The sequence below is a fragment of the Argentina anserina genome, chromosome 5, assembly GCF_933775445.1.
Source record: "Argentina anserina chromosome 5, drPotAnse1.1, whole genome shotgun sequence".
Lineage (NCBI taxonomy): Eukaryota > Viridiplantae > Streptophyta > Magnoliopsida > Rosales > Rosaceae > Argentina > Argentina anserina.
The window spans coordinates 24,771,009-24,797,064 of record NC_065876.1 but is presented as its reverse complement, the minus strand read 5'-3'; the positions used below and the strand labels follow the sequence as shown (position 1 = coordinate 24,797,064).

Here is a 26,056-nt window from a genome sequence, read left to right as displayed (position 1 = left end):
CCGGTACAGACAACTAGTCATCATCATTGACCAAAAAAAAAAGAAAAGAAAAAGAGACAACTAGTCATCAAAATGTTCAACGATTATACAACAGCTTTCTCTTCTGCATAAAAGTTTGAACACAAGGCACTTGCTCAGGCTCTCATGATATAATACTTTCCATAATTCCACTTTAACTCTTTTGCATGACCGATCGTCAAAGACATAATGTGATTGAGGTGAATTAAGCAATTCACATTCACGTTGTAACAGCATGTGTTTTTTTTTAGCACACAAAGATTTGAAAAGACAAATAAAAAAGAATTAAATAAATAAAACAACCTCTCCATTAATTTTTTCCCCCAGCAATTAACTTAATTACTCTCGGCTGCTCACGGTGCATGAAATTTATATTATACACATCGTACTGTATGAAGGGCATTGTCAACAAAAGAATGATTGCAGCAGAAAGAGCAGACAGCATTATTTAAAACCAATTACCAATATGGTGCATTTGTTATTTGGTATTCAGATCTATGCAGATTAGTTGCCAAAAAACAAAAAGATCTATGCAGATTATTGCATGAAAAGAACTTGCCGTCTTCCTAGCTAGATACTTTGTTTAGAAATGCCTCAATTCCTTCTCTTTTCCCCTTCGTTACAATTACCATTGTAAAACATTCATAATTGGAACTTCCATCTCCTTTAGGTCATTTCAAAAGATCCACATGCTGTAGTGGGAAAAGTGAGTTGAGGATCATGTCGATGCAAATCTAGCTAGCCTTCCTTTGAGATTAGAAATCAAGTTTCAACTTTCAAGTATAAAACGCATAAATGATCAAGAAAGAGGAATATATGGTGGGACAAGAGCAATATAGATTTCACAACTGATCGATAATAAAGGGGGGAATAATTACTTCCATTTCGTTCATTCTTTAGGTCTATACATGCTTTTTAATCGCAAGGTAAGGTGGTCGGCTAGCTAGTCAATTGATTAGTATAGTGTTGCAATTGGATTATCTAATATATAGACCTTCTCATGCCTTGAAGGCGTGAAGTTTCTTTGAAGACGAAACTCTTTGATACAACGCGTGAGCGTAGAACACCTCACAATAATTTGATCATCTTAGAGGCTTGGATCAAACAACACGCATATCATATATAAGGCCAATATAGGGGAGGTTATTGTGAGATTGATGTTACACATAATTATGTGAATGTAATAATGTTTTCCTTGACGTTACATGTAAATAGCCTAAATGCTACTACTTTCGTTTCTGTGCTAACACAAGATGATATCACTGTAAGTGTCACCTGGCCCTTATAACATACATGAGACCCTACATACTGAATTATTTCAGAATCATCGAGGGATGGCCAACCCTACCTTCTGACCCGAAATTTACATGTTGGGGGGTTACTTGTTGTTTTCCTTCAAGGACCATGAAAGGGTCATGATAATTGAGTCTATTTTGCATTGAGATTGGGGAATGGGGCTACTCCAAATTAGACTAAGCAGATGGTGAAGAAATACTGGCATTTCAAGTCGGTTCCATGAGCATATAGTGGTTGTATTGGAAGTCGTTGCTGCTCGTTTTTGTTTATTTGGCTAGTTCGCTTTAAATTCTGTGCTCATGTATAATCTGGTTCTGCATTCAGAAATTTTATGCATTTAGGAATTAGAAGTTAGAAAAGTTACTGCACTAGTTTCAGCAATACACTGAACTGTGGAAAGCGTTTTGTACATTTAACTGATCGATGTAAAACCATAACGACCATCCCACCTCATCTATTACGTACCTTCTTTTCTTTTCTCTTTTTGAGAATGAGATAATCGCATTCGCTTTAAACGCAACTGGGATACAAATACATATATAAATGAGGAAAATGACGATCCAAGATTTCTCTGATACAAACTTACAAAGAGAATGAAAAAAAAATTGTTGAAAACAAGAGATTCTACCTTTGAAAAATGATAAATAAAATACAACTTATAAGTGAGTAAACAATACTCAATTATACCGAGTCATTTTGAGATTAAAACTACAAATCATAAATGTGGTTAAATTAGGACACTACCGGTGCATTAGTGATTTACGGGCTACGATTGTCGCCGTGTAATAAAAATGAGCCCTCCACTAGGGCTTTTCATTGCCGGCCGCTTGGTTTTCTTGACAAGTATTTTTCATCAAACAAAGAACTCAAATACTACAAAAAGTTTATTATGAGTCAAACTCACAACCTTCCACATATAAAGTGGTGACTAATGTTGTTAGACCAAATTGTACTCGACAAGTCGAAAAAGTATTATGATGTTACTTGCACATCATACGCACAAATTAATTATGTGTCATTTTAGTTCTACAGTAGGTCAGTAGTTACTCCGATCTCTCCACATACAATTTTGACGTGCTGCTAATAATGTACGTAACTTGGTTCAATCATATGCAATCATTATAAAATAAATGTGTCAAAATTTATTGTACGTCAATATATTACATATGGTCCAAAATGATTGTAATTTTAGTTTATCTTACATAAAATGAATATGTGGTACCCATCACAATGCCGTAGAAATGCAACCTAATGAAATTGGTTGTTTATTAACTAATTTGAGTATTTTCTTTTTTGAAAAAAAAAAGTTTGTATGACTATTTTTAACCCTTAATTAATAAAATTGTCGAATACAAATGGACATAAAGCATAAACTCCTAATTACAAAGACATGGAATAATATTAGCAATCTATACAAACAAGTACTCAACGATACCATAACTAACAAATATTGTTTTAATGACCACTCTATTTACTTTTATATAACAGTGACATACGTGACATACCTGAAAGATAACTCGCACTGCAAAACATAATTACCAATAACACAGTTTTCTCACTAATTTGAACATTTTCTTGGACAAGTAAATTTGAAAACACTAATTCCTCTTTGGATGTATGAATAAAAAAGGAACTTTACATGCTTGAACTTCTCCTACTGAAGCAGCACATGTTTCTCTATGATCGATCATACATCATTATTTAATGAACAACGAAAACTAGATCACCAGGGATTGGTGTAGTGGTAATGCAGGCTACATCTGCATGTTGGGCGAATGTTGATGTGATACTCCTGGTAATAGGAGGTCACTAGTTCGATCATCCGGAAAAACACTCACTGAGGATGACATGTACCGTATCTGCTCTCCGGGCCCAGAGTGTTAAACCCACCCGTCCACCATTTTATTGTACCAAAAAAAAACAACGAAAACTAGATCCTCCATCTCAATTTCAAATGTCATTGAAGTTCCGGACATGGAAAAAGCCATCTCCCCGAAAAATTAAATAAAAAAGCTTTTACCACAAATTTCTTACTTCTCCATTTTCATCTCTCACTTTAGGGTAACTAGATGGTCAATTACAAACACCTTCCTCCATACCCTGCATTTCTAAACAGAGCTTGCTTCATGTCCTCAGAAGTTACAAGTGTTCCCTGATCCAAACCCTGTTTACATGACATCAATGACACCATGAGACACGAGAGCAATCTAATAAAAAACATAAGGATGCCATTATTGTATCTAAAGAATAAATAAATAAAACTAAAAGTTTAATAGTGCATCACCTCTGAACAAGAAGCTTGCATTGCAAAATCATTAAAGCAGCTAATAACACACTGTTGAATCTCAAGGCCTAATGCTTCCAAGGTAGTAACTGTAGATAACAATAACCCTGGCTTTCCTGCACAGCAAATCTCTATCCTTGTGTCCACATTCCTCCTTTGAACATCAAACTGCATGTAACAGAAATATACAAGTTTCCCAATTCAGAAATTGGGGTTTTCAAAATCGAGCTCTAGTATGCAAAGAAACATACCTTGGGTGAGTTCCTCACTAGCATTTCATTTGGTTTCTTATCCTTGAAAAGTCTCATCACATTCAACTGATCTGAACCCTCTTCTTCTGTTTCATGCTGCAAGTTGTTGATTTTGTCCAGGAGTTCTTTCATGTAATCAATGGTGTCTCCAAGTATCGATGTTCTGTCCATCTAGCAAAACCACCATAACCAAGAAAATTAGACTTCACACGAGCAAATAATCAATAAATGTGTACAAATTTTACCACAGCAGTACATATAATTAAAAACTCACCTTACTTATCTTAGGAACAATTGATCTTAGCATCGAAAGGCGGTCATTTAACCGCTTTCTTCTTCTTCTCTCAGCCATTAGATTCTTTGATGGCTGCCCCTGCAACTTCTTACTAGCTCTGCTATTTCTTTCTACACGCATACCCATGTTGAACACTTGAGCTGCTTCAGGGGAGGAGGAGGACTGAGTTTGCTCTACTTTACAAGCAGCAGCTTGAGTCTCCAAGTTGTGTATTTCATCTCCAAGTATGCTCAGCTCTTCTTGTTCGAACATGGACCATGGATTGCTGTCTTCCTGAACAGGAAACGGCGGTGTATCACCGAGTGTGTTGTAAGAAGAATCCGTGGTGACCTGTGGAGCTGACAGCAGTTCATGATTAGCATCAATGCCCAAGGGGTAGTACCCTTCATTGAAGCAGGTAATGCTGTTATGATAGTTGTTCAAGTTTGGCTCAAATGGAGGTGAGAATTCTTGGCTGGAAGAAGAGTTTAGAAAAAATGGTGATGGGATTTGATTGTTGAAGTAATCAAAACTACTCCAGCTGGTGCTACTGGACAAGAACTCATTTATTTCTGGGAGAATCGTCTCCCATGAACTATCTCTTCTAAAAGCTAATAGCTCCTCTAAGAAACTATGTTCATTGAGCTCCATCTCTCTCCCTAGCCCTCTCTTCTTTCTGCTTTGTTTCTTTTGGGAATGTTTGATGCAAGTGCCCTGATAACAAGATGCACCAGGTGGAAGTTTATATAAGAAAAGGCTTGTAAGCCTGGTTTCATCTTGCTAAAAAAATAAGACTAGTTTGATTATTATATGAATTAATCAGTGTACTATTTTATAGACATAAATTCCCTTTAAGACGTGTTTTCCTTAAAACAATATTGCTCTAGAAAAAGTTTATTCCTTCACAAGAATAATTCTCCAGGTGACATATTTTCACTTTAGATCGATTTTTTTACTTGACTCCTACCCTTTTCAACCTATATCAGTGAGACTATAAAAAATAATCAAAACGAAAATGGTTAGGATTATCATATAGTATGCGTCAAATGTTGGATGCCTAACTTCAATGATGTTAAATATGCATTGGCTAATCAAATTAAGTACGTAATTAACTCCGGTTCTTTGGCATCTTACATGTTGTAATAGTGTGATTTTATGGGTTTGAGCTCTTATTTATACTCAAATAAAAAAAAAGGAGTTTCTATTTATACCTCTCAAAATAATATTTAGACCTCAATCATTTTTCAATTTAGTGTTGACTTTGTCAATGCGATATTATTACTACGGACAAATATAAGAATAAACAAAAAACACAAATATTTCAACATCATACCTATGTTTTCTGAAAAACTTTCTTATAATAATAATTTTGAACGGCTTTCATCTAGCTAAACGATCATATTATCATTTTCAATAACTCACATGCATCCTAGCATAAATATTGTTATCACTGTGTAGACGTTTATTTTTATTTACTTTTTTTATTTTTCTAGTTTAGTATGATCCAGCCACCTAAATGAATTTCATTGTTATGAACTGTAGATACATTTTATTTGCTAATTGTACAGTGATTATGTTCAAGTTTGAGAGACTAATATAATTATAATAGGTTTGAATCAATTGAATAAATTTTTAATGTAAAAAATAGATTTTTGTTGATTTTATTAGACTATGGGTGTGTTGGGAAAATTAGGGAGCTCTAAATAGCATTTTAGTTGTTTGTTAGAGTGAATTGGAGGTCTAATTACCAAAGATGTCCAAGTGTCGATTTTGGAAGTATGAATAGAAGCTCCCTAATGAGTTTTCCTCATTTTCATTTTTTTTTAAGAAGAAGAGCATGTGCGGCCGCCCTTAAGTCTTGATTAATGAAACCATAAAATACAGGGAGGGGACAAAACACCATAACCCCAAATTACAAAAAGTAACGTATTCTAAAATGCACCAGTTAGCAAAGAGTTCTACATTGGCTACTCCATTTGTTTTGACAAAGCGGTGACATAACGGAAAGACAATTGTATTGATAGTACTAAAAGTACTAATGACAAGCATCATAACAAATACTAGTGCAACTTTCCTACTATGTTGCCGCACGGAAATATATCCGACAACACAACGTCTCATCCTACTACTAGGAGACTGCGACCATTTGACAATGTTAGGAACTCACCGCCGTCCTAGGCCAGACCCAACACTCAAGGTGCATAAACCAAACCAACACCAACTTCCACCTGCTAACTTAGAGCAGTGTATTATTGAAAACAAAGACCAACCAAAACTAAAGCATAGAGCAGCAACATAAATAAACTAACAATAACATGGCACCGAAAGAGGGTTAATCTACTATACATCTCACATCCGACGATTGACAACATATATTATTTTTCTGACCCCACTCACAAAATAATACCGACCGTCGGATATGAGATGTATAACATACATTGATGTATATTAGAATTTCCCCCCGAAAAGGGGCACTTATTAGACAAAACCCAAACCCAATAAAGCAAACCAGCAAGTAGATCATCTCCCATCTTCCCGGCCCAAGTCTTCATCTTCACTATCCTGCCACCGAACCCCAACCGACGATGGGTTATTGGAAAATCACCGCCAGCCTCCGATCCTCGGTGGTCGATGCCAGCCTTCCCGGCACACCCCACACCAGCCAGCACGAAGAAGCGTTGCACAAAAATTAGATTCACCTTTGGCCAAGCCACCGATCCAAAGCTCTAATCAGCCATCGACCAGATCCGGCTCGCCGACCTACAAGCTTCACCAACCACTTCTCCGACCAAGCAAAACCCTCCTTCAGCTTTGATCTCGACCCGTCGTCGCAGTAGAGCTATATCCCTCAATTGAGATAGGGAGAAACCCCCGACCAATTTCCCCCACCGCACTATAGGTGTGCCAACTAATCCAGCAACCCCCGTCCGGCCGCACCGATCATACGCCGGCTAGGCTAGAGGCCATCGCCGACGCCTAGGCGAAGCCGGACAGGCACGGAAAGGGTGACGGCGTCCTCTTAGGGTTTTTTTAGAGAGTTTTTGAGAGAAAAGCGGGAGGTGTATATGTATAGTTCCATTTTCGGTTTTTCTAATTGTGTGTGTTTCGTTGTTAGCTTGTTAAGAGATATTTCTATTTGATCCCATTTTTTGTTTCACTTTCATCAGTTCAGTAGTGTACGTTAGGATTTTAGGGCACTACCCTTACTCAATTAAGATCGATTAAGATGGAATTGATCTGTCTTCCGTTTACTCCATCTCTCCCTTTCTATTGTGATTTCACGTCTTTTTCACCGAAATCTCTGCAATCAAACAAACACAATATTCAAATTATAGTATTGTACACGGGAAAATTTGACCCACACTTTCAAATTATAGTATCATAGACCCTGTCAGGTTCCTTGTATCAGTTGTATGCTTAAGCTCTCACAAATACTTTTCATCTAAGAACACCATAGATGCCTCTCTCTCTCTCTCTCTCTCTCTCTCTCTCTCTCTCTCTCTCAATTGGCTGATCGAGACTTGGGTCCCCTATATATCAAATTCCTCCAAAATTTGGCTGAACTCAAAAATTCAAACGGGTTGGGGACCGGGGCCTCGTTTGTTTGTTTATATACGCGGCTTTAACAATTCATCATAAACCGAATGAATTCTATTCCTTTCTTATTTTAGGATTTAGACTCATGGGTTTTCATTCTTGAGTCTTGCGTGAAGGGGCCGGAATTAAGGATCAATTAATATGTTTCTACATACTTTGTATCTGACGACCAAAGTGTAGCGTAGCAGAACTAAGCCGTAATGTGACTAATGTCCATGCCTTTAGATAACGGTTATTGTTGTACTTGTACATAATAGCGTATGCATATGACCAATGAGAAGAAGAATATGAGAAAGAAACAAATACAATTCGAGGGTGATGCAAGCCAACCAAGATTTATCTTCCTTCCTCTTTGGTGTACACCGATTTTTAAGTAATACATGCGCGCGTGTATCGAGGGTCGATAGAAAATCCGTTGGCCTCAATTCATATTATTAGCTTCTCAGTGAACATGATTAATGTCTGATGTTCCACAAAATTCTGATTAGTCTACCTAGAGATTCATTTTTTTGTTCAAAAATTTCATAAAATATATAAGGAATGCGTCCTACCATATATAAGGAATACGCCCTACCGGCATGTATTTTGTGTAGTTGTTCTAACTCATATAGGCAAAATTTTAAAAATAGTACATGAGATTTGGATAACTGATAATTAAAGTAGATATTGTTTCTAAATAATTAAAACGGTGCCCAACGTATGAAACCCGACCCAATATCAGTGCACACCGTCAACTTCGCGCAACTTATGTCAAATGTGTGAGGGTATTTCTACCATCTTATTGAATTGTCATAGGGAGGCTATGCTAAATGATACCCGCAAGGAGGCTTGTTACAACTTCTGGTGCAAGCACTACAACCATTCAAATGGTCAACCTCCAAAGAACCAAGTGCAGATCGATGAGACTTTAGAAACCATGAAGACCTACTTTATTTGATCAAAGCTAATTAAATAGGTCTACAACTAGTATTTTGTTTGGCATGTAAACTAATTGTTATGGTGGTATCTCTTCTATTTTTGCTTTTTCGGAACTTAGCAAATGCCACGCTTTTGTGTAACATCTGGTTCATTTTCTATTTTCAACAATGCCAAATGCCAATTAATGTATAATATATATGTATGTTTCCAGAATGTTTTATTTTGGTAAATCATGTTCCCAACGTTTTACTTTGATTTATTTTACACATTTTTTTTTGTTTAGTTGCTAATTATGCCCCATAAATGTCTGGTTCAAATTGTTTCTGCAGACATGTCCTTCATGAGACTCTACACTTCTAATCTTTGGCTTTACAAATTAAACGCACATATATAGATTCTGCACTTATTTTCTGGGTGTACACTTTACTATTTGGAGGGAAAAAAAGAGAGGACTTTTTGGAGTTTTGGAGGGAAATTGGGTAGCATTGTTGGAATGGCAGGAAACAGAAGTTGATAAATTTACCCTCACACATTTGACGAAAGTTGTACGAAGTTGACGGTATGCATTGATACTAGGTCGGGTTTAATATGTCAGGCACTGTTTTGATTGTTTAGAAATATTCTTAGTCGCCTAAATCTTATGTGCCATTCTTAGAATTTGACGCTGACCAATACATTAATTATCATTACACATACAAGGGAATGCACATACATATTGATATTGTGCATGTAGGGTTCCCATTGCCCTAATTACTAACTCACTATCACCACTACTCCGGCAAAAACAAAAACAAAGGTAGTGTCACTGGTTCTTCAGCAATTGTCGACCACTCTAGGTAGCCAGCTACTTGATTGATTTACACAGAAGACAAATTAGGTTTTTATTTATTTATCCATAAGTTGGTTGTTACCTCTATCGTGTTGTTTGTATTAGGAATTTTTCATGGTTGGTAAGCTCGGAATCTGAACAGAAATGAAAACTCGAGGGTGGAGACACGCAGCCCCATCCAAAATGGTGGTACAGGGTTTGACTTCTCACTTCTCAGATATGTAGCTAGTGACATATTGTATCTTTGTTTTCAAGTCTGATAATGGTGCCATGCACCTTGTATATGCAAACACTCACGGACACAAAGGAAGCTAGCTAGAGCCGTTTTGTATGAATGGGTTAGTTAAAAACCAACACATCGGTGTTTTAGATGCATGCTAGTGAAGTAGTGATGCTACGGTGCATGAATATTGAGGTACACTATTGACTATTCCCTCGTTAGGATTCGTATTTGTAGAAGAAAAGTATATATAAGCTAGATGTTTATATACGTACGTTGTCCTAAAGATCATATTACCTTGTCGAATAAGACTGCATGAATGATTACTACTGATGATTGTGATGAACTTGGTTGACTGGCTACTTGATTACTAGCACTCATTAATTTCACTTTCTTCAGCAGAATATATTTTATATGCACCTCGTAAATGATTTTCCATAAGTCTCAAATCTCTTCAGACATGTCTGAATAATTTTTTGTCCAAATAATTGTCGAAAAAAATGTATTAAGATACTCGATTATAATTCTCTTACGTTCCATATACCATGTGTATGTAAGCTATGTCTCAGTGGAGCGTTAATTTGCAGATGGACAGGACTCTGCAAGTCTGCAGTAGCCATGCAAGGGCTAACTAATTTATGTTTTCAATTTTTGTCTATATTCTTATAAAAATATATACACCGGCCAGTGTACATCTGAGTATGTTTGGAAAGAATTTAACGTATTCCATAATCCCATCATCGAAAATAACTTATTCCATAATCCTGTTGCTGGTTTTAAGCTTAACAAAAAGGTTTAAGCCTGCATAGCCAGAAAACAAGTAAGGGTGACAATTAATAAGCCCTTAAAGGAAACAGATTCAATGCATCTTCTATTTTAACGGTGTGCACTAAAGAATGTGTAACACGTGGTTTTTCACACATCTTTATAAACAACTAGGTTAAGTTAATAATTAATCGTTCGTATAATCTGTCTTTTTTTTTTCCCTCTCTCTCCCGCGCACCCACCAAAATCAGCCAAGAAATTTTCAGTCAATTTGGTCTGGAGTAGCATTACTATTTCTTCTGAAAAGTGCAAAGTAGCCCAAAACAGCACAAAACACCACAAAAGCCTTCCTGATTTGACGAATTTGGACAACAGTGGCGTAAACCCTTGAAGTTTTTCAGGCTTATTTAAAATAATAAGTACCTTGCATGTTATTTTCTAGCCTGAGTTTCGATGGAGATAGATTTATCCCATTCCATGGCTTGTGATAGCAATTGTAGATCATGATTAACTTGGAACAAGATGCTTGCAGTCTATCAAAGACATAATTGGAGCAAACAATAAAGACATCGATGTACTCACAAGAAGTGAGCAACCAGAACGGATGAGAGAGAATAAATAAAAGAGGGTAAACATGGAAAATGGAAAGAAAATATTAGTTTGATGTAAAAAGTCACAAGTCATGTGTCAAACGGAGCATTAAATTGCGCTAGTGTCTGCACATCGAATACACTACCGCCCCTAAATATATAGTTGGATCTAGTCGAACGTATCCAAGGTTGCAACCAGAATTGTTTTGGTTTTTTTATGCAATGACAAAAAAAAGAAAATCTAAGACTATTTGATCTGAGCATTTTGTTTAGAAACAAATTTGTCATCCAACTCTATTGTGTCTATTTTATGTCTAACTCACAAATAAATTATAAGTGTATTTTATAATAATCATAGTTATAAATTTGTTCAGAAAAAAAATACTTGATATTTTTTTATGAGGTGAAAATAAATTAAACAGAGTAAGAATAAACGACAAATTTATTTATATTCTATTTTCTTAATTAACCAATTAAGTCGATGAACCAAAAAAGGTGAAGAAAGCCACATGTACTCATAAAATAGAGAAATTCTTTCTTGCGCTAACCATACCACATGTCGTATACCCATTCAATAAAAAGTCGACACGTGTCTCAGCATAGTTCCCTCACCATCTTCTTCCTCTTTTGTTCCCAGATTAACAAGAAGAGACAATCATATTGTATTGAGTTTTTTTCACCAACAGTCCCTCAACTCTGGTGTACCTACCAATGTGATACCTCAACTCTTAATCGTACCAATGTGATACCCAGACTCTAGTATTGCTATCATTGAAGTACTTCCGTTAGTTTTTTTTAACTTTTCCGTCATCTTGGTGACGTGGCAAGTATGTGAGGCCCACAAAAAGGGTTAAAAGACAAAATTAACCCCATATGAGAGGAGCAATGTTTTTCCCGCCCTTTACCTTGAGAAAGACACCCAACAATTCCAATTTTGGCGCCAATTTTCCCTCCATACTCCTTAATTTGTGTCTCTTATCTAAACTAAAGAACTACCGCCAACCAGTCGACCACAATCTGATAAAACCTAGATCAATCTCATTTTCTATTTTTACCCTAGCACTTGTTAAACTAACAGAATAAATATAGAAATTTATATGGAACATCTCATTTCCACAATCTCATAAGAATATAGAAACACATAACTTAACGAAATTCAACTACATGTTTAAGTACCAATGGTTCTTACAAGCAAAAATCATGGCAGATCAACATAAAAGGTGGCAACTAATGGTACTTAAACATGTATTTGAATTTCGTTAAGTTATGTGTTTCTATATTCTTATGAGATTGTAGAAATGAGATGTTCCATATAAATTTCTATATTTATTCTGTTAGTTTAACAAGTGCTAGGGTAAAAATAGAAAATGAGATTGATCTAGGTTTTATCAGATTGTGGTCGACTGGTTGGCGGTAGTTCTTTAGTTTAGATAAGAGACACAAATTATGGAGTATGGAGAGAAAATTGGCGCCAAAATTGGAATTGTTGGGTGTCTTTCTCAAGGTAAAGGGCGGAAAAAACATTGCTCCTCTCAGATGGGGTTAATTTTGTCTTTTAACTCTCTTTGTGGGCCTCACGTACTTGCCACGTCATCAAGATGACGGAAAAGTTGAAAAAAACTGACGGAAGTACTTCAATGATAGCAATACTAGAGTCTGGGTATCACATTGGTACGATTAAGAGTTGAGGTATCACATTGGTAGGTACACCAGAATTGAGGGACTGTTGGTGAAAAAAACTCTATTGTATTGCTACCAAAGTCTCAATCATAGACCTTTCTTCTCTCTTAATTATATCATGGCGTTTCTAAGCTACAAAACTTAATCATTATTAACCCCAATTCACATCCAATGCTACTAGACAAAAAGAAGAACTCGGCAAGACAATCCGATCAAACCAAAACGAACGACAGTCCATGACCCTTAATTTCTCCAGCTCCTTCTCTTCTTGTTGTTTGCCTGTGTGATTTTGAGAGAACTAAATAAAAATGAGGGTCTCTCTCTTGAAATCCTTTTGCAGATGCGAAATCCGAGTCCCGTCGGCGTTGGCGACGGAGAAGCAGGTGTCGTCAACATGGAGGAGGGGCATGGTGGGGGTTGACTGTTGAGTCAGGGTTTTGGCATGTTTCTGATGACGCCCTTGTTGATTCATTCAGTTGCAGATTGAACTGAATCTCTCTCTCTCTCTATTGGGTAAACAAAGGGGGAAGAGAAAGAATGAGAATAAAGTTAACATATGTCCATTGTTTATTGGAAGGGTATATGACAGGTGGTGCGGTTAGCGTACATAAGAATTTCTCCATAAGATATGACAAAATTTGTTCAAAAGAAGAATTATATACACGTGGAAAGAGTCTGGCTAAGCTTAGTAACCTAGTATTCATGCAGCTGGTTACTCTTAAGCTAGAGATTAATTATGATTTAATTAGTAGGATCAACCCGGTCCTTTCATATATAGAGGAATGAAGAAAATGATATGGGAAGTTAATTATCCATTTTCCTGCTGACCGGAAGGTTTTTGTTTATATAAAAAGTACAAATCTAGGTGTACACGGTTTGCATTGAAATAGAATCATGATTGAAAACAGGAGAGGTGACCTATTGTTTTTTATTCAAGTGACTCTGTTGATAAAAGAACATTAAAAATTCATCAAACGTGGAGGAATTTATATGTTTATGATGATATGTACTAAAACTATACGATTAAGATTAATGATCGGTGGCACTTGAAAGGAGATATGAGTCATATGACTTACAGAGGAAGGCACAAAATTTCGATCAATATATCTTATGTGGAACATTATCATGCGCTCTGTAACATAGTCACATTCGCATAGAAGATACTCGATTCTTTCACTGAGGTGTTGTGAACCTGATGACTAAGGCAATCTATAGTAAGATCGATCAAGAAAACAATGGCAGGACTTTCGCAAGCCAAAACAAGATCTTCAAAATTCATATTCTTGGTTTATATATGCATTAAATTGATATCTATATATGGAATCGAAGTGCGTGATCAAACCATTAATTGAAGGGAAAACATAAAATCCTAGAGAGAGCCAATGCACTTCAAAAAATTTCACATTCAAATGTAAAGCATTCCTTTATCATTCCAAAAGCGACGTCGCTCGTAATGATTCGTTTTAATGGGGTAAACGTGAAAGAGCAAAGTTACTGCACTTTCTCGTACTATAGTTAGACCGGAGCATTCAGTCAAATTTGCTAAAATGACCAAGCTGCAATGCGAGTAAAAGTTTCTGGCGATAGAGACTTAATTAATTTAATATTCTTTTAATTTCTCAAGAATGCATTACCCTTTTAACACGAAACTTTGTGGAAGACTCAAGTGCATGCATAACCATTTTTGACCAAAGAAAAAGTGCATAACTATTTTGTTATATATATACTACGTACTGTATGAAATACTCATGAACGCTTGAACTCGTAGTATAAAAGACGTACTAAGCAGCTTATAACAAGTCCAAAAGATTGAAAAGAATTACTAGGTTAATTAGCTATACATGGTAACTTTGCAGAAAACAACTGAGCTAAAGATACGTAAATAGTATCTGATCGATAACGATGGTCATATAAACGAGGGTTTACGGCCGGTGGTATTCACTTGACACCATTCGAGCTAGGAGATCAAAGATAGATCTATTTTTATTGTATTGAATCGATCAGTTGGTGTGTGAGATTAAAAATCCATAGTTGCGAATGCATTGAACAGGCTAATCAAAACAAATTGAAGTTAACATCAAGAAACGTACGTATATGAGAAGATTTGAAAGGGATTAATTAACGTCTAGTAGACGAGTATAGACAGATTAATTAGTTTTAATTTAATTATTAAGCCTAATTAATCAAAGCATAGCGATGAATGGGTGGAGGTCCGAGAGAAAACCGAGGCCAGCTTCTCCCCACCACCCCGACACAGAGCGGTTTTTCAAAGGCAGTTTTCCCCAGAAAAGGCGGTTTCCGGGTTTCGTCTCTCTCCATGCACATCACACAGAATACAATACTGCTTAGACAGCCCACAATATCCCAAATGTGGTGGTGAGATCATCTCCCAAAACCACTTTTGATTCTCTCTCTCAATGACTCAGTTGGTTTTGTCTCTCTCTAGTTTTTGTCGTCTTATGCTTTGTTTGGTACGTAGCAAGCACCACCATTTAGAGAGAGAGAGAGAGACAGAGAGAGAGAGAGAGAGAGAGAGAGAGAGCCCAACCCTAGCCAGCACTGCTACAGTAAACTACGGCTCCATAGTGCAGTTTTTTGCTTCTATGTAGGTCTAAATTTTTGCCCTTAAGAAGAACCTGCTCCTTTTCTTTAGCGACTATACGTGTGACTCTTGTGTTTGATATGTAGTAGTCTGAATTTTTTTTTGATCGGAAGTAGTCTGTGAGTTGCGGCATAATAGACCCATGAGAAAGTGAGGTGTAGTACTGTTTCCATCGTTACTTTGGCGAGCTGGTACAAGTTGATCAATAGTGTCAATTCTGGGGTTTTTCTTTGATGCTGATCTGAGCAGGCTATCTATCGTTTTAATTCTTGCATGACGTCAATCTCTAATAAGAATTGGACATGGAACTTTGCAAGTATGACCCACCAAATATATTCTCATGTCAAGAATGATTCAATTGAACACTGGCCAAATTCTTTGGTATTCACCATCAGAAATCTAACAATGTACGTTGGGGGTGATGCATTTAATTAGCTACTCGCACTATGCTCGCGCGCGGAAGGACAATCAGTCACTCATCCGATCTCGACATCAATTGGCATTCACTGCTGTTGATGATTAAGATCGACTATTGTTGCATCCTTTTACTCTAATAGCTTATTGATTGAGTTTTTCCAGAATAGTTTGTCTCGTAATTTTTATCCTAATTAAATTGTTAGCTCTCAAATATCAAATGATTAGAAGGGAGTTTGTGATCAATTTCTGCAATAGCAAAACCTCCCCCGCTTTGAGATGAATTCGATCGATCAACACAACTCTAATAATTCGAAGACACTAAGTCACTAACACTTGCAAGTCTGTCATATACGACTCGATCGGAACTAACAAATGTCGACACATATGTTTAATTAGGGTTTAGCTAGGTCAAACTTACTAGTTTTACCATTATATATGACTGCATGAAGGTTGATGCACAGCAATCGAAGCTTTAAAAGTTGTGTAACTTTAGATCCATAAGCACTGATCGAATTAGCAGTGAGTGATGAGAAGAGAAAGCAATTGCCAAAAAAAAGGTCAGTCAGTGGTTCACGAGTCCTTTCTCGCCAAGAAAACAATAAGTTCATTTGCCAAACCAGCCATGCGTGCATTATTCAGTTCCACAGTTTCACTGGTCACTACTGACTCATGACTGATTCACACAAACAACGATCATCAAAAGCCGCGTCTATCTACGCTTCAATCTTTTATATATTAATATATATAAATACATGTTACCAATAATTCTGCACTTAATTTTCTGCATAATGTTGAAGTCGATGACTGCTGAAACTCATAACGGTTACTCTCTCTCTCTCTCTCTGCTTCTGTAATCTTTGATTTCAAGCAATTAGCCTTCTTGTTTATTCGAACCCAAGTTCATCTTTGGTTTCAAGCAATTAGCCTTTTTTTCTTTTAGTTCGATCGTTAACTAGGATTGCTTGGAGTTACCCAGTCTTCTGTTACGATCTACCACCTATAAGGTCCACAGCAAAGAGAAAAACTACATGGCATGTTCTAACTTGTCATCTAGTGAAATTATTGACGCTATGCAGTTAATATTGGTGATATTATTGAGTGGGACTTCTTAACTTTTGCAAATGTTGTTAGTTTTAAGTTTAAACCATTTCACAACGTACATATGCTCTCGACCTAGCAGCTGAGCTCCAGACTCTTGATGGAAGTATTAAAAGGGCATTGTCGACATTAAGTTTTCATTTAATTTTATTTCTTGATTTGTTCTTAATTAGACGTAGGGTGGTAATTTAAGAAATGGAAGCAACCGTCACAAAGCCATCTATAAACAAAACCTATAGAGGTGATGATGCGTTGAAGATTACATGAGAAATAATGGAACAATGATATGCATCATATTAATACATGAAGTTGCATGTTCATTATACCCTTTTGTTTTGTTTTAGCCTTTTAGGAACTAAAACTATTTCTTCTGTTCATACTGGGTGACAAAGAGCCAAAACAAGTAGCGAGTATCATTGAACAAATTAATTAGATTGGCAGTTGAGTCAAACGTACTTCATCCAACATCAGTGCGGGGACAACTTCATCAATTTAACTAGGTTGATTTGGTAAGACCTATAACATTGCTCATTCGATTCTTAAGAGGCAACTAAGATGAATCCAGTTCCCATTTTGTAGGGTATTTCTATATGCGTATGTCACTCATGTTAGTGAGCTAAGATCACTGGTCACTACTAACCCATAGTTTCCCATAGATGAATATGTAAGGATGTAGACCTACGCACATACTTAGCTTCAAGTTAACTGCCCCATGCCAATGAAGGGTCGTGATTCGTGAAAGACTAAACCAGACGTAAAATTCTTTTAAAAAAGAAGAAGGGGGAAACAGATCAACTATAAGGCCTCCCAATATAAAGACGAACAATGGGTTAGGGTGACTAATTCATCAGAATTAGTCAATTAATGTATACCCTTGCAAATTAATTTAGAAAATTCTAGTAAGAAGTATACTTGCATGCTGCATGTTTAGGTAAGCCTAGGTTTATGGCTGAGTTGATGGATATATAAAAAAGATCGATATATGGCCATATGGGCGCAGGGAAAGATTTATTTGTTGAAGTAGTGTGCTAGCTGAATTGGAATTGAGATGATTAATTATGTTATGTTAGACAGGCTTCCCCTAATTGTGGAAGCAAATTGGTTGAGAAAGGGATTCAAGTTCAATGTAACATTACTTTATGCATCTACTCAGGTGCATAATAGGTTTTCCAATTCCTGGTCTAATTGAGTTGTTGGCCACACTTCACATTAAACATGTACAGGCATTGGATGCCAATGAGAGATTGTCAATGGGCAGCTCCACAGAGTCCTAAAGGTAGAGAAATTCCAGTCCCGACAATTTGGGACGCACCTAATTGATCCGATTGTACATATCGACATACATATCACATTAAACACATATTCATTACCAGGTTCACGGAAAATAAATGGACGTACATATCGACAACAATATCATATTCTTCAATCTTCTTTATTAGGAGAATGACATACAGCAGATACAGATACAGACCATGACAAGCATTGGCGATCTTAGGGTTCTAGCCTTCGCTGAATCAAAACCTTCGTTATGTTCTAGCTATATTTCGGACAACAATACTAGCATTATATCATTTTAACCCAGTTTGAATCAATAACGAAGGTTAGCTGAATCACGATCTTCGTTATTAGTTCAAGCATTTCAATTCATTGATACAACTGTTTATGGCAATTGGCAAATGATTGGCAATGGCAATCAAATGCTTGCCAACCCAGATTTTCCTAAAGCCCTTCGGTATATCATACAGGGCATGCATATATGTTTATTTTTTAACCGAACCCCTTTGGAATAAACCCTTTTCTAATCAACAGTTCTCTTTGTGTCGTTTAACAACTCCTTTAAATCTGTATTAAAGTGCCTAGTTTAAGATTGCATATGCACGTAACCGTCGTCTATGGTACTCGATGTATATCGTATCTTCACTTTTTTATTTTTTTTATTTTAATAAGTTAATATATTAGAAAACGATTGAATTAGTTAACAGATTAACCAATTAAAAGTTGGCACATGTAAATGAAATTTATCATATTAACAACACGTGCGTTGTTGATATGAAAAATGTTCAAAACCATGTAACTAGTATTGTCAAATAATAATTACACTGACTAGAACTTAAATTACGACTTCTGATCACATGCTTTTATTGTAGTTATTGTAATGAGTGGTAATTAAAGACGTAAATATCATAATTAGAAAAATTTTATCAAATGGAGAACCTTGGTATCAAATTGAAAACATATATACACCATTTTATGAAATAGAGTACTTATGTATCTTTTAGTCTAATATTAGTTTTATCATTCTTGTAACACAATAATCTTCAAAATTGCAAAATAGTTGATAACCTTGTAAATAATGTAGTTTTAGAAGTACTTACTACAACTAGAACAAACATTACCATCTTGATATCAAAAGTTGTGCGTTGTGGTAAATTGTTTAGTAATCTAACATTAATAATAAAAATAAAATAACTTACTACATTAACAACAAAATTGTTGTCACAGTTGTTATATTGTCTACAGGTAATTGGAGTAAATTAATAAAATCAAAATAAAATTACCGTTTTAACATCAACATGTTGTTGAAAAATATAAAAAATTTGCACTCTCACAACAGCTTTGTAATGACCCGATTTTTCGAGATCAATTATGTGAGTTCGTAGAAATTATGAGAAAGTTAGTGAATGAGTGCAAGGAGAGAGTGAAAAGTATTGTCCCTAGATCAGTTCTTTTGCCTTCTTCATCAAGGAAAGCTTCTAGTTCTTCACTTGACTATGATATGAGTTATAGTGTTCCAACATCAAGTGAAGTTGAGTCAAAGAAGAGAAAGGGAATGGGTTCAGCTTTGGAAAGAGCATTTCATAATAATGCTAGGGAGCAATGTGATGGTGAGATAGCAAGAATGTTCTACACTGGAGGTTTGGCTTTTAACCTTGCAAGAAACCCTCATTACCGCAATTCATATGTGCATGCTTCTACCATTTCAGGATATATTCCACCCGGTTATAATGCATTAAGGACTACACTTCTTCAAAAGGAAAGAAAGAACATTGAATTGCATATGCAGCCACTCAAGGATACATGGAAAACTAAGGGGGTGAGTATATGTAGTGACGGCTGGTCGGATCCACAAAGAAGACCTATCTTTAACATGATTGCTGCAAATGAGAGTGGTCCAATGATGTTGAGAGCAATAAATAGCCAGGGGGAAGTGAAAACGGGTGAGAAGGTTGCCGAATTGATTATAGAAAGCATAAAGGCAGTTGGTCATGAAAATGTGATTCAAATAGTCACCGACAATGCTTCTAATTGTGTAAGAGCCGGTGCACTTATATCAGAAAAGTATCCTTCCATCTTTTGGACAACATGTGTAGTCCATACCTTGAACCTTGCCGTGAAAAATATATGTGCACCTTCGCTGCAAACAAGAAATAATGATGATGTATATGCTGCTTGTAGTTGGATAGGGCCTCTTTCTAATGATGTTTCATATGTTAGAAATTTCATAATGAATCATTCAATGAGGTTGGTGATGTTTACAGAGCATTGTGGTCTTAAGCTCTTGACAATTGCTTCAACTAGGTTTGCCTCTACACTTGTGATGTTCAGGAGATTTAGGAAGATAAAATCTGGTTTGCAACAAATGGTAATCAATCATAAATGAGATAGTTACAGAGATGATGATGTAAACAAGGCTAGTGGTGTGAAAAAGATACCATTAGATGAGAAGTTTTGGGATGATTTTGACTATGTTTTGTCATTTACTGAGCCCATCTATAGTATGATTAGACATGCAGACACTGATAGGCCGTCTCTCCATTTAGCTTATGAGTGGTGGAAAGATATGATTAAGAACGTGAAAAAAACGATATTTAAGAAAGAGAGGAATGAACTAGACGAGGAATCAAGCTTTTGGAATGCCGTGCATAAGGTGTTGACATCTCGTTGGAGCAAGAGTAGCACCCCCCCCCCCATTGTATGGCACATTCTTTAAACCCCAAGTAAGTATTGCACTCTAATTTTGTATTGTAACTGTTTTGTGTATGAATATAAATATGTTAAGATGTGTAATATCTTTATGATTACATATATTGATTAATTTGATATGTATATGTTAAGATATGTAATGTTACTGCTTTGTGTAGGAATATAAATATGTTAAGATATATATCATTAAGTTTGAGTCCAAGTTCTTTGTCATGTTCGTTATTGATGATTATGTAATGTTCTTTACTTAGGTATTATAGTCCAGAATGACTTAATGAAGATAACAATCAAAAAGCTCCTCACCAAGATATTGAGATTACTAGAGAAAGAAAAAATTGCATCCTAAAGTATTTTGGTGATGCAGATCAGCGCAGAGAAGTTAATGTGGAATACTCTAATTTTTCCTTATGCATGGAAGATTTTTGTAGTGTTGATGCTATGCATGATAGGTTCATCTTACCACCTTTGACATGGTGGGCAGTTCATGGAGCTTCAGCACCGAGGCTTCAAACCTTAGCATTCAAGTTGCTTGGCCAACCTTCTTCATCCTCATGTTGTGAGAGGAATTGGAGTACTTAAAAGTTCATACATTCTGCAACAAGAAACAAGATTGCTCCTCAAAGAGCAGAATATTTGGTATTTGTTCATAGCAATCTTCGCCTTTTATCTAAAAGGAGTCAATCTTACAAGGAAGGCCCAACTCAAATGTGGGATGTTTGAGGTGATTAATTTGATTCATTGGATGAAACTAATCTTGGGAGGCTTGAGTTTGAAGATCTTTCACTTTATGAACCATCATTAGAGGCCGTTTTATTTGATAATATTGAAGACAATGAGAATGAAGGTGATGTTTAAATAATGTTTTCTTTATAATATTTGTGTTATTTCAAATGTAGAACACTAAACTATTTTTATTTGAACTAAAAATTTGTTATAATGTTTATTTTTTGGTAGAATATATATATATATATATTATTTTATTATGACGTTTCCAAAACGTACCCGCTTCTTAATTTTTTTGAAAAAAACGCTTCCGTGTTTCCAAACGTTTTGCTTCCGCGTACCCGTATCCGTACCCATGCAGCTTAGCTCCATTTGCTTTACAAAAGTGACATATTGGAAAGCTAAATCTCATAATGTTTGCACAAGCAACCAAACACATAAACAACATTAGAACAAATAAAATCACTCTCTCAATATGTTTTCGAGGGACAATCATATAGTGACACTGCGTTTCATCCTTCATTAGGAGGCTGCGACCATTTAACCATGTCAACAACTCACCGCCATCCTAGGCCAGACCCAACACACAAGGTGTATAAACCAAACCAAACCTCACCTCGACCTAAAATTGAAACCAAAATAAAGGTAAAAAAACAAAACATAACCATAAATAAAAAAGAAACTAAAATTTTCAGATATAAGTATATTATTTCTCTCTTTCCTTATTTTAGAAGCTTAATTATCTCTTTCCATCATAAAAGAAACGTTAATTAATTGTTATATTATTTAAAATATGCTAAGGGGTAAACAAGTTATCTGTTTTATAATATTAATAGCCGTTGGATACATTGTCAATCCAATAGTCTTAAATATTCGCAAACTCCCTAGTATGGGAAACCGCCCAGTACCGTAGAAAATTCATATAGTATTACATAAGCGATAAATTAGCTCAGAATATTATTCAAAGGGATTTAAAATGTAAGCTAATATATATAGGGGATTGTTAAGATCGATCATTCTCTTAAATTGATTGCTGACTTAAAATCTCTATTTGTCCTTAGCTTAACATGCGCATTGCGTGATCATTCCTCCGGTCTCTTGCTAAAATTAGTCTTCAACGTCTACGTATATATATAAGCTATAGTTTATACCCAGATGCACATGCTTTATATAGCTCAAATATCTTGGGAACGACTAATTATGCAAGCATTTCATAGATAATAACCAGCTTCTTAAGCAACAAAGAATCTACGTACTTATCACAATCTATATTCTATACCACAACAGAAACAGATATATATTGTGGTACTTCAAATCATATTATTGGAAACTTAACTATTTAATTGTAATTATGAATAGTCTTTCTTTCATTAGGTAAGATTCCCGTACATGACTAATATGAGGGGAGACTAGAGGTGGCAAACGGGTCGGGCCGGGCCGGCCCGGTCCATTTTAAACAGGCCAAAAACGTGCTCGTGCTGTGTTCGGGCCGGCCCATTTATTTATCGTACCGGACTCGGACCGGGCTATTTCCTTAAATATTAAGCCCGGCCCGGCCCACGGCCCGGGCTTGTGCCGGACCAAAAAACGGGCCGGCCCGGCCCATTAACATTATATGACACAATTAAAATAAAAAATATTATGTACTTTGAATATTTATTTTATATAACTATTTAGAGTAGTAAAATAGATAAAATACTACAACACATTTCATAATCTTATTTTTAAAATGTTACGTATATCAAAATAATGACGTTTTATTCAGTATTTTGATAATATTTGTGAAATATTATAGTTAAAATAATGAAATAATCAATAGATTTTAATTTAAAAAGTATAATATTCAAGTTTAATAATGATAATTGTTTAAATATTGATATAAATAATATAAAATTATGTGTTTAACGGGCCGACCCATGAATTAACCGTGCTCGGGTCATGCCGGGCTAAAAACGGGCTCGGGCCGTGCCGTGCCGGGCCCACGGGCCAAAATATCTCGGTCCGGCACGGCTCATTATAATAACGGGCTCGGGTCGGGCCGGGCTCGGGCTTTTGGGCCCATTTGCCACCTCACTGGAGACCAATATACTTCTCTATATATTATAAAGGATGAAAACACTAAATTTCTATTAAAAAAAACCTCAATTCCAACTCTTATATTATATTGTATAAATTAAATGCAAATGTGTATAATTAGATAAAAATTAAATTGAATAATGCTATAATTTATATCAAGATTGACTAGGAAATGAATGATTCTTTTTTTGTTATTTTTAGGATGAAGAGTGAATTTTTTTTTGTAAGAAATAAAATTTAAATATTATTTTGAAATTTATAGAGATTTTGTTTATTTCCATTCTCACTTTCTCTATTATAGAAGACAGTTTAGAGGTGTTATTTGAACTAAAAATTAGTGTTTTTTCTCTATAATAGAGATTATATAGATTTTAAATGAGCTGTTAGAGATGTTCTTATAAAATCATTTTCAAAAATCAGTATGGACTTTACCAACAAAACACCAAGATCAGATATTTGCAAATTGAGAAGCTGTGTGCCAGGCAGTCACACTACAATGAAATCTAATCTCTTCTGTCAAAGATTGATAATTGAAAATACAAAGGCAGAAAGTACAGACCTTCAGAAAGAAAAGTACATAACTTTTATTTTATATCATCTGAACTGTACATACAGCATAATTTCCATTGTTTCTATAATTTGTCCTCTTGGATTAGTTCTACAGAGTGCTTAATTAAACTGTTTCGTAAAATCTTGTATCACCAACGCAAGAGGTTTGCGAATCATTCTAAACATTATGCAGTAGAAATTAGAAAACCGCGATCCCTAGCTAGGATCATAATTAATACAAGTTTGGGTTAAGAATATATGTGGGTACATGCGTATATTCAACTACTGACTCGATTTACTTGTGCATATTTGAGAAGCTTTTGGATGGAATATATGCATCAAACAAGGGGCATTGAGGATCTGTACGTATATGTATATGCGTAGTTTTGGACTCTAAATCAATTAGCTACAATAAGCATTGCAGTTATTAGAAACTGCTAGAGTGAGCTTGATAAGGTAGACCAGAAACACCATGGCATATATATATATATCTTCCATTGCTAGCTAATGATAATAATCTCATTCAACCATGATCTGTCTACTACCGTACTGAATACATGTAAGTTAGCTAGCTATGATCAAACTAGTCTTTAGTCAAATAATAGGTGAGGGCCCTCCGATAATAAAACACGAAAACTTATTAATTAATATCGAAGGTTGATTGAGGATCCAGTTTAATACGTGCTTAGCCATGGAAGTCAAGAACTTAAGATCATACTAATACGTACATCCATGTGTCATCCAACTTGTGCATTTAACTAAATAAACTTGTAGAGATAACTAAACTTGGACGCGTTTGATTAAGGTGACTAATGTGTTTAGTTGTGGTGTGTACGTTCAACATACATTACCAGAGATTTTTTCTTCCTATACATAATTAATACACTTGATAATTTTATATGAACTACTAGCTGTCTTCACTAAATCAACAATCAAGTGCGTATAGGAGCTAGGTAACCCAATTGCTTGGGAAGTGTTACATCAAATGATTCAAATCAGGCTTGCTAAATGATGGCCACTTGAAGAATCTGAGACTCTAATCACGCATGGTGATTTGACTGATTTCAGACAGATGACTAGGTTTTTGGGCCTAAATCTAGTTTAGGACTTTAGGTTATGCGTTAAATGTTAATGGACAACAGCAACGTTCTGCTTAAATAGGAGTTCATAGCCTAATTGCAACCCAGCATGGCCGAGAGGCCAAGACTTCGCTATCGATCTGCAACTTGCGCTCTTTGGCGAGTCAGGCAATGACTTTTTCCCTCAACAATAAGGCATCACACTTCATTTCTTGAGAACTTTGAAGAATATATTTAAAGGCCATGACCACGGAAATGATCAGCAAAATATGAGAACTCAAGATCTCAACAAACTTACATGCAGCTTGCGCATTTGAGCATTTATTTTAGGGTTCGTCTGGGGTACATCGATGTACACCATACAGCAGGGGCTGAACGACTAGCAGGAGCTGTCAGCTTTTGTACGCAGTGATGGTGGTGAGATTGTGCGGTCGGCTGTGCCGGCGTACCGTATATATCGGCGTATGATAAATTTTTCCTTTATTTTAGGCTCTCAAATATTGAAGCAATGTAGCAATATTATCTGTGATCAAACATAGCACTCAAGTATTAATGAAGAAGATATGTAATGCACTCAAAAGGACAGTACGTAATTTACATAAACTCTAGTCCATGCAAGTCCCATCTCTAATTTTCACACAGGATTACTTGACTACAGTTCCAACTTACCACGAAACTTAAGTATTTCCCTTTCACTGGTAGAGATAGAAATGATCCTATGTACGTGATACGACTAGCATAAAGAGTAAGCTACTTGATTCCAAGGTTCTAAAAGCGGTAGCCCAGGTGCTAAGAGGCTGGTCACC

The 26,056-nt window shown here is 35.9% G+C and overlaps 2 protein-coding genes across 2 annotated transcripts; one reads left to right on the top strand and one right to left on the bottom strand.

Annotated features, from left to right (window-relative positions):
• Positions 1-3,369: 3,369 nt before the first annotated feature.
• LOC126796133 (transcription factor bHLH93-like) lies at positions 3,370-4,819 on the bottom strand. Its single transcript, XM_050522899.1, has 4 exons — positions 4,124-4,819; positions 3,850-4,020; positions 3,599-3,766; positions 3,370-3,478 (listed from the first exon to the last, which is right to left on the bottom strand). The coding sequence occupies exons 1-4, from the start codon at positions 4,772-4,774 to the stop codon at positions 3,392-3,394; spliced, it is 1,077 nt and encodes a 358-aa protein (XP_050378856.1). The 5' UTR covers positions 4,775-4,819; the 3' UTR covers positions 3,370-3,391.
• A 14,685-nt stretch (positions 4,820-19,504) lies between these two features.
• On the top strand, positions 19,505-21,748 carry LOC126795805 (uncharacterized). Its single transcript, XM_050522557.1, has one exon. The coding sequence runs from the start codon at positions 19,505-19,507 to the stop codon at positions 20,498-20,500; it is 996 nt and encodes a 331-aa protein (XP_050378514.1). The 3' UTR covers positions 20,501-21,748.
• The last annotated feature ends 4,308 nt before the right edge of the window (positions 21,749-26,056 follow it).